This window comes from Elephantulus edwardii, unplaced genomic scaffold (genome assembly GCF_000299155.1).
Source record: "Elephantulus edwardii isolate Elephantulus edwardi_28Jun2011 unplaced genomic scaffold, EleEdw1.0 scaffold00025, whole genome shotgun sequence".
Classification (NCBI taxonomy): domain Eukaryota; kingdom Metazoa; phylum Chordata; class Mammalia; order Macroscelidea; family Macroscelididae; genus Elephantulus; species Elephantulus edwardii.
The window spans coordinates 9,687,513-9,698,992 of NW_006399775.1; the positions used below are offsets into that span (position 1 = coordinate 9,687,513).

The following is an 11,480-nucleotide window of genomic DNA, read 5'->3' on the forward strand; positions in this document are numbered from 1 at the left end:
CAGAGAGTTGGACAATGACTAGGGAGGACAGAAGGAAAATTGATGCCTTTGAGCTGTGGTGCTGGAGAAGAGTATTGAATGTACCCTGGATGGCCAAGAAAACAAACAGATTCATCCTGGAGAGGGTTAAACCAGGCTGCTCCTTAGAGGCAAGGATTCTGAGGCTTCATCTGACATACTGTGGACATGTTGTAAGGAGGGAGAGGTCCTTGGAGAGGGACATCATGCTTGGGAGGGTGGAGGGATGGTGTAGAAGGGGAAGACCCTCTATGAGGTGGATTGATTCAGTGACTGGGGTAATTTGGATGGGAGTGTCAGAGGCAGTGAGCTTGGCACAGGATAAAGCAGGGTTTAGGGCTGTTTAGGATTGCTATGAGTCGCAAGCGACTTGACGGCACATAGCAACAACAACAACATAAATTATATGGAAAGAGACTGTCCATTTTTCTTTCATTGAGTAACTAAGAGATTCTCGCTCTGGCCTTTGGGTTACTTCCAAGAGGTCATTAACTAAGTGCAACAAACAGAGGTAAAGGCCTTTTAATTCCCAAATAATTCAAAGTAAGAAAAGGGATTCAGCAAGAAAGGTAAGTCTGAGAAAGTACTGTGAGCCAAGTGCCAAATATGAATTAGCCAGGTGGACATGGGGACACTGATGGTGGACTACAACACAGATGGGACATTTTCGAAGAGAAGATGATTGCAAGCTGGGTCTAAAAGTACAAAGAGAAGAATCAGAAAAGGGTATGGTGCTATGGAGTTATTTAAAAGCAAACACTATCGCAAAATTAGTTTTAAGGATAAACTTCTGTTCTCAAGTATCAACTGCCTAAGAATAGTGAGCTTAAAGTACCTGGTGTACAGCATGTCTCTTCTTAGAAAGGCTGCTCCACACACACCAGAACTAGTCCCAAGAATCCCAAGCCGTCTCACCAGGTCTCTGTCTCCAGCCCAGTGTAGGTTCCCACGACCACCCTGCATCCACCTTAGTAAGGGGCTCTGAAGCTCTGAGATAGCTGGCTTCTCACCTAACATTATGCATCCAGGATACTGACCTCACCAGGAGAAATCATCTGTACCTTTATTTATCAAATAACGTGACCAATGGTCATTTGAAAAATTGAAAAGTACAAAAATCACATATAAGGAATCAATGTAATCAACAGTCATTACAGCAAATGGACACTCTGAGAATTAAAGTAACATGAAAAGTTTTAAATATTCTGCTACTGGATTCTAGATTACTTCTATCTTGCATATTATTAAGTTTCCCTGAAAATGCTAATAATGTGTGTAATAATAGGCAAAGGCACAGGAACAATGTCAAAGAAGGCAGTTTAAAAAAAAAAAAAAAAAAAAGGAGCAACCCACGTCCCTCCCAGAGCAAGAGCCATTTTAGCATTTCCTGCAATGATACATGTGAGTAATGTCCTCAGCAATGGAAACTATGGAGGACATTTAGGTCCATTTGTCCCTTTACTCAGAGCCTAGGTCATGCAATCAGATTTCATCAGAATTTGGGACTTTCCAGAAAGTCTTATTTTGTTAGGCCTAGGTTAAAACAGGAAGTTCTGGCAGCATAGTCTTTAGAGCACAGCACAGTTAACTCAAAGGCTATGTCTCTCTTGTGGTTGTAAAATATCAGTGGCTCTGCAGAAGAAAGACAGGCTATCTCCTCTCATGAAATAAACAGCCTCAGAACCAACCGGAGGAAACCCAATGATCAATAGCTATGAATCAGTTCTGACTAGATGGTAATGAGTACAAGGTCCCTGCAGTCCTCCCCCCACCTTGTATTTCTGGTCCTAAAGAAGACATGTAATAGAGAAGAAGAAAGAAATTCAGGGTAGAAATCGTACCTCCTTTCGTCCACGCAATGACTGGCTGTGGATAACCTTTTGCTTCACACTGGAAATCAACTGTCTGACCCTCAATAACAACTCGGTCCTGAGGAGTCACAGTGAACTGAGGAAGAGCTTCCAGGAGAAAAAAAATTATTTAAAGCATGAATTTTTTAAAAAATAGCATCAGGTAAATATGCCACAAATCAAAGCTAATATTTAAGAATTCTTTTTCATCCTAGAGAAGTACACTTCTATAAGTTACAAGAAAATAATCAGAGTTATAACAGGATATCTTACTGCTATGTGCAATGTGTTTGATGGTATGAAAAGAAAACAGCATAAGAAATAAAAGATAGAAAGATTATCAGGCTATGACTATTAGAATTATACTGCAAAAGTATACAAAACATTCATTTAACAAGATATCCTGTAAGCAAGAGTACTGAACAATGTCATAACAAATTTTGTGAAAACATTGATGACTTAAAAATATCTCATTCTTCAGCTTAAATGAACACTTGAAAATAATTAGAAAATTCCATCTAGTACATCTGTGTTTACTTATTACAAGTTTCTGTCTCATTCTTTTTATCAGTGGGAAAAAAATCAAGTTCCACAATAGTTCTAGTATGATTCCATTTTCATATAAAAAAAACCACATAGCCTGAATGAATATATATACAGATTTAAAAAAATAAGAAAATTGGATTAGTAAGAAATTGCTATTAAAGTAGCTATCCCTGTTATTGTTGTTAAGTGCCATCGAGTATAGACAACTCATAGCGACCCTATAAATAAAAGACCTGAACACTTGTAATAACTTTCATCATTTCTCCAAGTTCATAGAGTTTCCAGAGGCAAGCTCTTTCAGAAGTGGATGCACTCCTGCTTCCAAGCTTGTTTTAATTGGGGAGAGAGCTTTGTGGGTCTCAAGACAGAAAGTGATGATACCAAGCCAAAGGTGGATAATTTGAATCTGTAGCTCTCAGGCCTGGTTTTAATTGCTTTTGGTCAAACATTCTTCTAGGTGGTATAGCACTGGTCTGTTCACTTGCTGTACAGAGGTAACTCGTGGTTGCTGTGATGCTAAACACTGTGACACTGATATGTCAAATGAGATAATGTTTACTCATGGTGGACAGGGTTTGGTGGAGCTCCCCAATTAAAACAAGCTTGGAAGTAGGAGTGGTATCTACTTCCAAAACAGCTTGCCTCTGGAAACTCTATGAACCTGGAGAAATGATGAAAATTTCACAAGTGTTCAGTTCTTTGGTTCACAAGGTTTCTATGAGTCGTCTACGGACTCAATGGCACTGAACAACAACAACAAAGCTATCTCTGGAGAAAAGAAATAGTGGCTGAAGAGAGGAGTAAGGAAAGAGACAATTTTTTTCATATTTTACACTTTCAGAATGTTTCAATGTTTTTCAATAAATGTCTCATTTTGCAATTTATTTTAAAACTTAAACACTCATTTTACTAAGCAATTTGGAAATACATGGCAGTCTTTAATATAAAAACGAAAGAAAATATTATGTCCAAAATTTGCCTCAGCAAAGTATTCAAAGATGCACTCAAGACCATTAATCCAGTCCACATATATGTGCATAGCTATGTGTTCATATGGATATTGACTCATTCCACAAAAATTTAGACATACCAGGTGCTCTAGTTACTAGGAATGCTGTAACTAGAAAAAGTAAAGTCTTTTTATTAATGGAGCTCCAGTTTGGGGTAAAAAATATCTCCAAGTCATAGCTAGAAAGTTAAACAGTAGTAGTTAAACCTAAAACAAATAAGGAGAAAGAAGAGTACTAAGATGTAATGATAACCGGGAGAGAAAAAAAGCAAGAAGGCAAGCCATGCTGTGAAAAACTACAATGTCTTTACTTTTCTCGAAACTCACCTTGTACAATGATAAAAGCTGTGGCATGAATGCTGTCAATGCTGTTGGATGCAAAACAAGTGTACTCCCCACTGTCTTCCTGAATGACATTTTGTATATAAAGGCCACCAGAAGGAGTGATGTTGACTCGAGGGTCACTTGGTAAAGGTGTTCGATCACCTTTTGTCCAGGTGATCCGTGGCTGAGGGTGACCTGTGGCACTGCATTCTAAAGTAACACCTTCTCCAACCAATACTTCTGTGTTCTGGGGCTGTATTACAAATGTGGGTCGAGCTGTCACAATTGAAAAGAGGAAAAAGACAATTCAAAACATTTTGACTCATGTTCATTGAAATTAATAAAAAAAATTACACTAGTTCCTGCCAAGCAAAATGTAGACACCCTGTGAGAAATAAGCAATTATGATTGATTGGTAAGAGCCAAATGTCTTCTTTACATAGTCTACTGTACTAAAAATTCTAACATTTGTTTGTTCTAAACATATTATAGGAATCTTTCTAGTATTCTTTTAACCTAGAGCACTCTTTTTAAAGGTAATAGAATTTAGAGTATACTAAAAAAAAATTCAATTTCACTTATAAAAATAAAAATGCAACTTATGAGTACATGCCGTATTTTTAAACTCTACAGAAAACCTTAAACGCTTATTAATGCACTTTTTTTTAGATAAGACAGACAGTATCTGTAGGGAGAGAAACAGCTCAGGGCACGTACTGCATTATCTATTAGCTGTCAATTGAAAGAGTAGTTATTCAAATATAGCAACTACTCCACAGAAGAAAATGAGTGGTCTCTTTACATAAAGATTCCCAGTCTCAAAAACCAGCTAGAAACTCAAAATAAGTTAGAATCAATTCAGTGAGCTTTTTGTTATTAGGAGAAACAGTGACTTAACCAAAATGAAGGGTAATAATGGCTATCCAGCTCAAAATTAAATTGACATTTTTACCTAGTTCTGAGAATTTATTCCATAGATATTTTCACATGCATGTAAAAAGACACAAGGCAAGTGATTCCCCTACCCCCATTACCATTATTTCTTCAGATCAGCAACCCTACTCCAAAATTTTGAAATTAAGCAATTACCTGCACAAGTAGAAAAGGTATGTTGTTGCTATTGTTGTTATGTGTTGTTGAGTTACCTGCAACTCAAAGAGACCCTATGTACACCAGTCCTAAAACCTGCTCTATCCTTTGCCAATCTTATTGTCTCTGACACACCTACCTCCCCCCCCCATTATCCAGTTACTGAATCAATCCATCTCACTGAGAGTCTTTCTCTCTTGCACTGTCCCTCCACCCTCCCAAGCATCATGTTTCTCTCTAAGGACTGGTTCCTCCTTGCAACATGTCCAAGGTATGCCAGATGAAGTTTCAGAATCCTTGGCTCCAAGGAGCAGCCTCGTTTAACGCTCTCTTGGACAAACCTGTTTGTTCTCCTAGCTGTCAATAGTATATCCAATACTCTTCTCCAGCACCATAGCACAAAGCCATCAATTATCCTTCTATCATCTTTGGTCACTGTCCATCTCTCTGATGCATAGCAAGTAATTGCAAAGGCCATGACCTGAAACAGGCACACCTTAGTCTCCATCCTGACATTACTGCTCTTCAGTATGTACTGTAATTGATGTTACAAAATAAAATTTGTATGAATAATGTTTGGGAGAGAGGAAGACCCTGGATGAGATGGATCGATTCTGTTAAGTGGAGTGGTGGGAATGAGTCTGTGTTTGAGACAGCGAGGTTGGCACAGGACAGAATGGCATTTAGGGCCCTTGTACATAGGGTCATTATGAGTCGCAAGCAACTTGATGGCACATAGCAACAGCAATAACATGAATAATAGAAAACCAACTTCTCTGTAGACTTACACTCAACCACAATTTGAATGAACAGAAACATTCCTCAATTGCTTTTCCACAACTGTATAATTTTACATTTGACATTAGATGCTCTCTGTTGTTGTTAGGTGCAGGTAAGTTAAGTACAACACATAGTAATCCTGTGAACAACAGATCTGAATTCTGTCCTTTCTTGTGCCATCCTCACACTTTCTGAACCCACTGGGGCAGTCACTGTGTCAATTCACCTGTTTAAGGGTCTTCCTCTCCTTTGTCATCGCTCCACCTTTCCAAACATGATATACTTCTCCAAGGAATAGCCTCTCCTTGCAATATACCCAAAGCATATGAGAAAAGGGTTCATTGTCTTGCCTCCAAGTAGCACTCTGGCTGCACCTTCTCCAAGATCTATCTGTTCTTTTGGCTGTTCATGAGATATACAGTACTCTTCTCCAACACAACAGTTCAAAGGCATCAATTATTCTTCTGCCATCCTTACTTAGTGTTCAGCTCTCAGATGCATGGCAAGTGATTGAAAAGTTCATGGTCTGAATGAGGCACATCTTAGTCCTCAAACTAAAATCACTGCTCCTCAGTAATTTCTAGAGGTCCTTGACTATAGACTTTGCCAGTACAACATGACTCCTGATCTCCTGACTGCTGGTACCAAGTATATTTACTGACTGTGGATCCAAGTAAGATGAAGTTGTTGGCACTTTCAATCTGTTTTCCATCGATCATGATGTTACCAACAGGTCAAGTGGCAAGAATTTTTGTCTTCCAGATGTTGAGATGCAATCCATACAGAAGGCTTCAGTGTTTGATTTTCTGCAGCAAAAAAACAACCTCGCCTGCCGAATCTAAGGAGGACTTGAAAGAAGTGTTTACTGCAGAAGGCCAAGAACTGCTGTCTTCAATATTTATGCATCTCAACATAATTTAACCATGGGGCCAATTGACAACATCATGATAAATGGAGAAAAGATTGAGGTTAACAATTTCATCTTGCTCATATCCATTCTTGGCCCCAGCAGTAAGAAAATCAAAAGATAAGCTGCTTTAGGGAATTCTGCTGTCAAGGGTAATCCAAAAGTAATAAAGAGCAAGGATGTCAGTCTAAAGACTAAGGTGCACATGATCCAGGCCATGCTCTTCTCAACTGCTTATTATGCATCTGAGAGTTGAACTAAGGATGACAAAAGAAGAACTGATGCCTTTGAGTAGGGTTTCTGGAGAGTACTGGACTGCCAAGGAACAAACAGGTCTGTCTTGCATAGGGTAATACTGGTTTACTCATTAGAAAAAAGGATAGTAAAATTCTGTTTCACATACTTTGAGCATATTTCTAGGATTTGCTATACCTTGGAGAAGGACATCATGCTTGAAAGGGCAGAGGGTCAGTACAGGAGAGGAAGATCCTGGATCAGATAGCTTACACAGTGATTAAGACAATGGAGGCAGGTATGTCAGAGACAGTAAGATTGGCTCAAGATAGGGTACAGTTCAGAGCTGTTGTTCATAGGGTCGCTATGAGTTAGTCAATCAGACAGGACTTAACAACGATACTATACATGTAGTTGTTACGTGCCATCAAGTTGCCTAAGACTCAGAACAACTTTATGTACAATAGCTCTGAACTCTGCTCTATCCTGAGCCAATCTTACTGTCTCTGACATACCTACCCTCATTACCCTAGTCTCTGAGTCAATCCATCTCATAGAGGGTCTTCTTCTCTTGAGCTGTCCTTCCACCATCCCAAGTATAATGTCCCTATCCAAGGACTGGTTCCTCCTTGCAGCATGCCCAAATATGTCAGATGGAGCTTCGGAATCCTTGCCTCCAAGGAGCAGCCTGGTTTTACCCTCTCCAGGACAAACCTGTTTGTTCTCTTAGCAGTTCATGGTATATTTAACACTGTTCTCCAGCACCACAGCTCAAAGGCATAAATTCTTCTATCATCCCTTGTACAATGCATATTGTCCACCTTTCTGATGCACAGCATGTAACTGTGAAGAGCATGGCCTGGATCAGGCACCCCTTAGTCTCCAGATTGACGTCACTGTTCTTCATCTCTGGAGATGTCTCTGACAGCCAAACCTCCCCAGTGCAATTAGTCTTTTATAGAAATTTGCTCGATTAAGATCTTTTCTCCCCAGCAACATTGTATTTCTTTTCCTTTTCTCTGACTTGAAATCTCATAGAAATTTCCATTCAGTAATAAATATTAGCTAGTAACAAAATCCAAAGAGAGCAAGACTCCTGAATATGAAGGATCAAAAAGAAAACATGATACAAAACGGAGTTGCCAGAATGCTGTAACATTCATGTAAGAGAGGACCAGAAATAAAGACAAGGAGCTATGCTGCCAACCCAGAGTCATGTGGGCCAAATACACCAGTTCCTTTGTGGGAGAAAGATGGGCAATTTCCTGCCATGTGCTTTACTGCCTCTTCAAATCTGCTGGTGGCAGAGAGGGGGCACGTATCAGCCTGGGTTGGCTCTAACTCGACTCTACCTAATAACTCACCAAATAGCCACACAAAGGACTCTGTAAAATTAAACAAAAACAGAAGCCACTCTCAAACCCACTCAAGTCAAACTGATTCTACTCACAGTAGTTCTCTACTTAAGCGTTTTGAAGGCTATAAATCTTTCTCAGGGAATTATGGTCTCTAGGAAGTTGTACTGTTAACCCAAAGGTGGTGCCTCTGTGGAGGTTCTAATCCACTGGCGGCTACAGGAGACACAAGTGCAATCTCTTCCCATGTGTTGTGCAGCCTCTGATATCCCACCAGACGCCTACCTTTCTCCTACAATGTGGCTGGTGGATTTGAAATAGCAGTTGGATTTAATCTCTGGTTTTCAGCCCAACATGTTACATGCTACACCATCAGGGCTCCTTAACAGAACTTCTATTTGTGTGTGTGTTTTAATTTTTGTTTTAATAATTTTAATGAAAGTTTACAGAAACTTTGGAATTCCATTTATTCATTGTTGCACTTTTCTCCCTGCCCAACCTCCCACCACCCCAGTTAATTCTCTCTTTGAAAAGTGAAAGAAAAATTATTTCATTGTTAGACAATCCCTCACCCCAAGTCCACTCCACTATGCAGCCTTCATTCTGGACTCCTGTCATGACAATAATACCTAATCATATAACCCTTTTAAACAGTTCTTTCTTTCTCTGTTTCAATGCAGAATACAAAATTTATCCCATCTTTCTCAGTCTTCTCCCAACCCAGATGTCAGTCCCATTTTACAACACTGCCACTATGCAGTATTTGTCCTTTTGTGGCTGAGATATTTCACTCAGCATAATGTCCTCCAGGGACACCCATTTTGTATAGTATTTCATGAGTTCCTCGTTTTTCAATGCAGCATAGTATTTCATTATGTGAATATACCACAGCTTGTCTATCCATTTGTTTCTTGATGGACACATATAATGTTTCCAACTTCTTGCTATTTGTGAACAAAGCTGAGATAAACATGGGTGTGAATATATTGGTTATGGTTTCTTTGGGATATATTCCCAGTAGTGGAATTTCTGGGTCAAACGTTATTTCTATTTGCAACTTTTTGAGAAAGCGCCATTACTGCCCTCCATAGTAGTTGCACCATTTTATATTTCCACCAACTGTAAATAAGGGTTCCAGTTTTTCCACAACCTCACCAGCATTTGTTAATTGCTATTCTGTTAAATTTGCTGTTCTTACTGGGGTGAGACGATATCTCATAGTTGTTTTGATTTTCATCTCTCTTAGAGCTAGGGATTTTGAACATTTCTTCATATGTTTGTTGGCCATTTGAATGTCTTCTTTGGTGAAGTGTCTGTTCATATCCTGTGCCCATTTTTCAATGGGTTGTTTATCTTGTGGTGAACAGAACTTCTAAGTAAACAGAGGGTATAGGTGTGTAATGCACATATATACACTAACTGTATATATGCATACACACACTCATACATGTTATCAGGAAAGGTCAGTCCTTTGAAAAAGACATCAGGCTTAGAAAAGTGGCGGGTCAGGGAAAGAAGGAAAAGTATCAACAAGAAGGACTGATGTGGTAGCTGTAATAATGGACTCAAACAAGTTAGAGATTGTAAGGATGATCAAGGATTGGGCAGGGTTCCAAATGTTCAGAGTTGCTATAAGTTGTAGCGGACTCAAAGCACTTAACACAACAAAATATAGATATTTGTTTACGTATGTATGTGTATGTGTATGTGTGTGTGTACATATTCCTTGGAAACAGACACCATGCTTGGAAAAGTGGAAGGTCAGTAAAAGACAGAAAGCCTCTCAATGAGATGAAATGACACAGTGATTGCAATAAGGGGTTCAAGTGTGTCAAAGATAATAAGGATGGCACAGGATAGGACAGGGTTCAGATCTGTTGTTCATAGAGTTACTATGAGTAGTGCTGAACTCACTGGAACTTTAAAGCAACATGTGTATATTCACAAGTTGTTGTTGTGGTTATGTGCTATCCAATCACTTCCAACTCATAGTGACCCTAAGTATAACAGCTCTGGCGTCGGCCCTGTCCTGAGCCATTGACTCCAACACACCAACTCCCATTGCCCCTGTTACTGTTCCAGTCCACCTGATTCTGGGTCTTCCTCTCCTGTGCCTTCCCTCCACCATTCTGAGCTTTATGTCCTTTTCCAAGGACTGGTCTCTCCTGGACAAGTGCCCAAAGTATATGAGACAGAGCTTCAAAATCCTAGCCGTGAAGGAGAAACTTAGTTTCACCCTCTCCAAGACAGACTTATTGGCTTTCATGGCAGTCCACAGTTCAAGACTCTTCTCCAGCACCACATTCAAAGGCACTGATTCTTCTGTCATCCTTACTTATTGTCCAGCTCTCTGATGCATAGCATGTAACTGTGAACACCATGGCCTGGATTAGGCATGCCTTAGTTTCTAGACTGACACTGTTGCTTCTCAGTATTATGACTACAAGGAGCACTGTTGTTTTTACTACTGTCTGAAAGAGTAGATGGCAAAGTTTTATTATAAAGGGCCAAGGAGTAAATATTTCAGATGTTGAGACTATACAGTCTTAGCTGTCATTACTCAATTCTGTCATCAAAGCAGAATAAAAACCACAGATAATACATGAGTAAGTGTATATACCTGTTTTCAGCATAACTTGCTACAGATATTTTAATTGTCTTTTTCATGTTTCATTAAATACTATTCTTGTTTTCATTTTCTTCAACTATTTAAAAATGTAAAACTCACTGTTAGCTTGGCAATTTTAGAAAAACAGGCAGATGGCTCAAGTCTGGCCCCCAAGGCATGACCTTCCCATCTCAGCTGGATTTCTAGATGGCTGGTTCCTTCTCATTACAATGACCTTATTATACACCAGAATGCAGGAGGTATTTGATCTGAATGTGTATGTTAGGGACTTGTATCAATATGCTCAGATCAGTTAATTAAATAAGGCTCCTATTCCTAAGAAAGAAATTTCACTGTAAAAGGAATTAACATTTGGAGCTCTCAGACTGTAAAAACCATGCTAAATAGTTCCATCCAGGGACCATTTTACATACTAACACAACAAATCTACTAAACATTTTTCTTATCATTCTCCATTGTTCTATAATAGATGTTGTTGTTGTTGTTATGTGCCATTGAGTCGCTTGCGACTCACAGCCCTATGTACAATAGCCCTAAACCCTGCTCTACCCTGTGCCAATCTCACTGCCCCTGACACACCCAGCCCGATCACCCCAGTCACTGAATCAATCCACCTCACAGAGGGTCTTCCCCTCCTGCGCTGTCCCTCCACCCTTCCAAGCATGATGTCCCTCTCCAAGGACCAGTCCCTCCTTACAACATGTCCAAAGTATGTCAGACAAAGTCTCAGGGTCCTTGC

At 39.6% G+C, this 11,480-nt stretch overlaps 1 protein-coding gene across 1 annotated transcript in view; it reads right to left on the reverse strand.

The window, feature by feature from the left end:
• Nucleotides 1-11,480, reverse strand: part of PXDN (peroxidasin homolog (Drosophila)) — a 220,353-nt gene that overhangs the window by 62,088 nt on the left and 146,785 nt on the right. Inside the window, exons 10-11 of the mRNA XM_006882919.1 lie at nt 3,751-4,023; nt 1,860-1,976 (exon numbers count right to left, since the gene is read on the reverse strand). Coding sequence (XP_006882981.1) covers nt 1,860-1,976; nt 3,751-4,023 — 390 coding nt within the window. The remainder of the gene's footprint in view (nt 1-1,859; nt 1,977-3,750; nt 4,024-11,480) is intronic.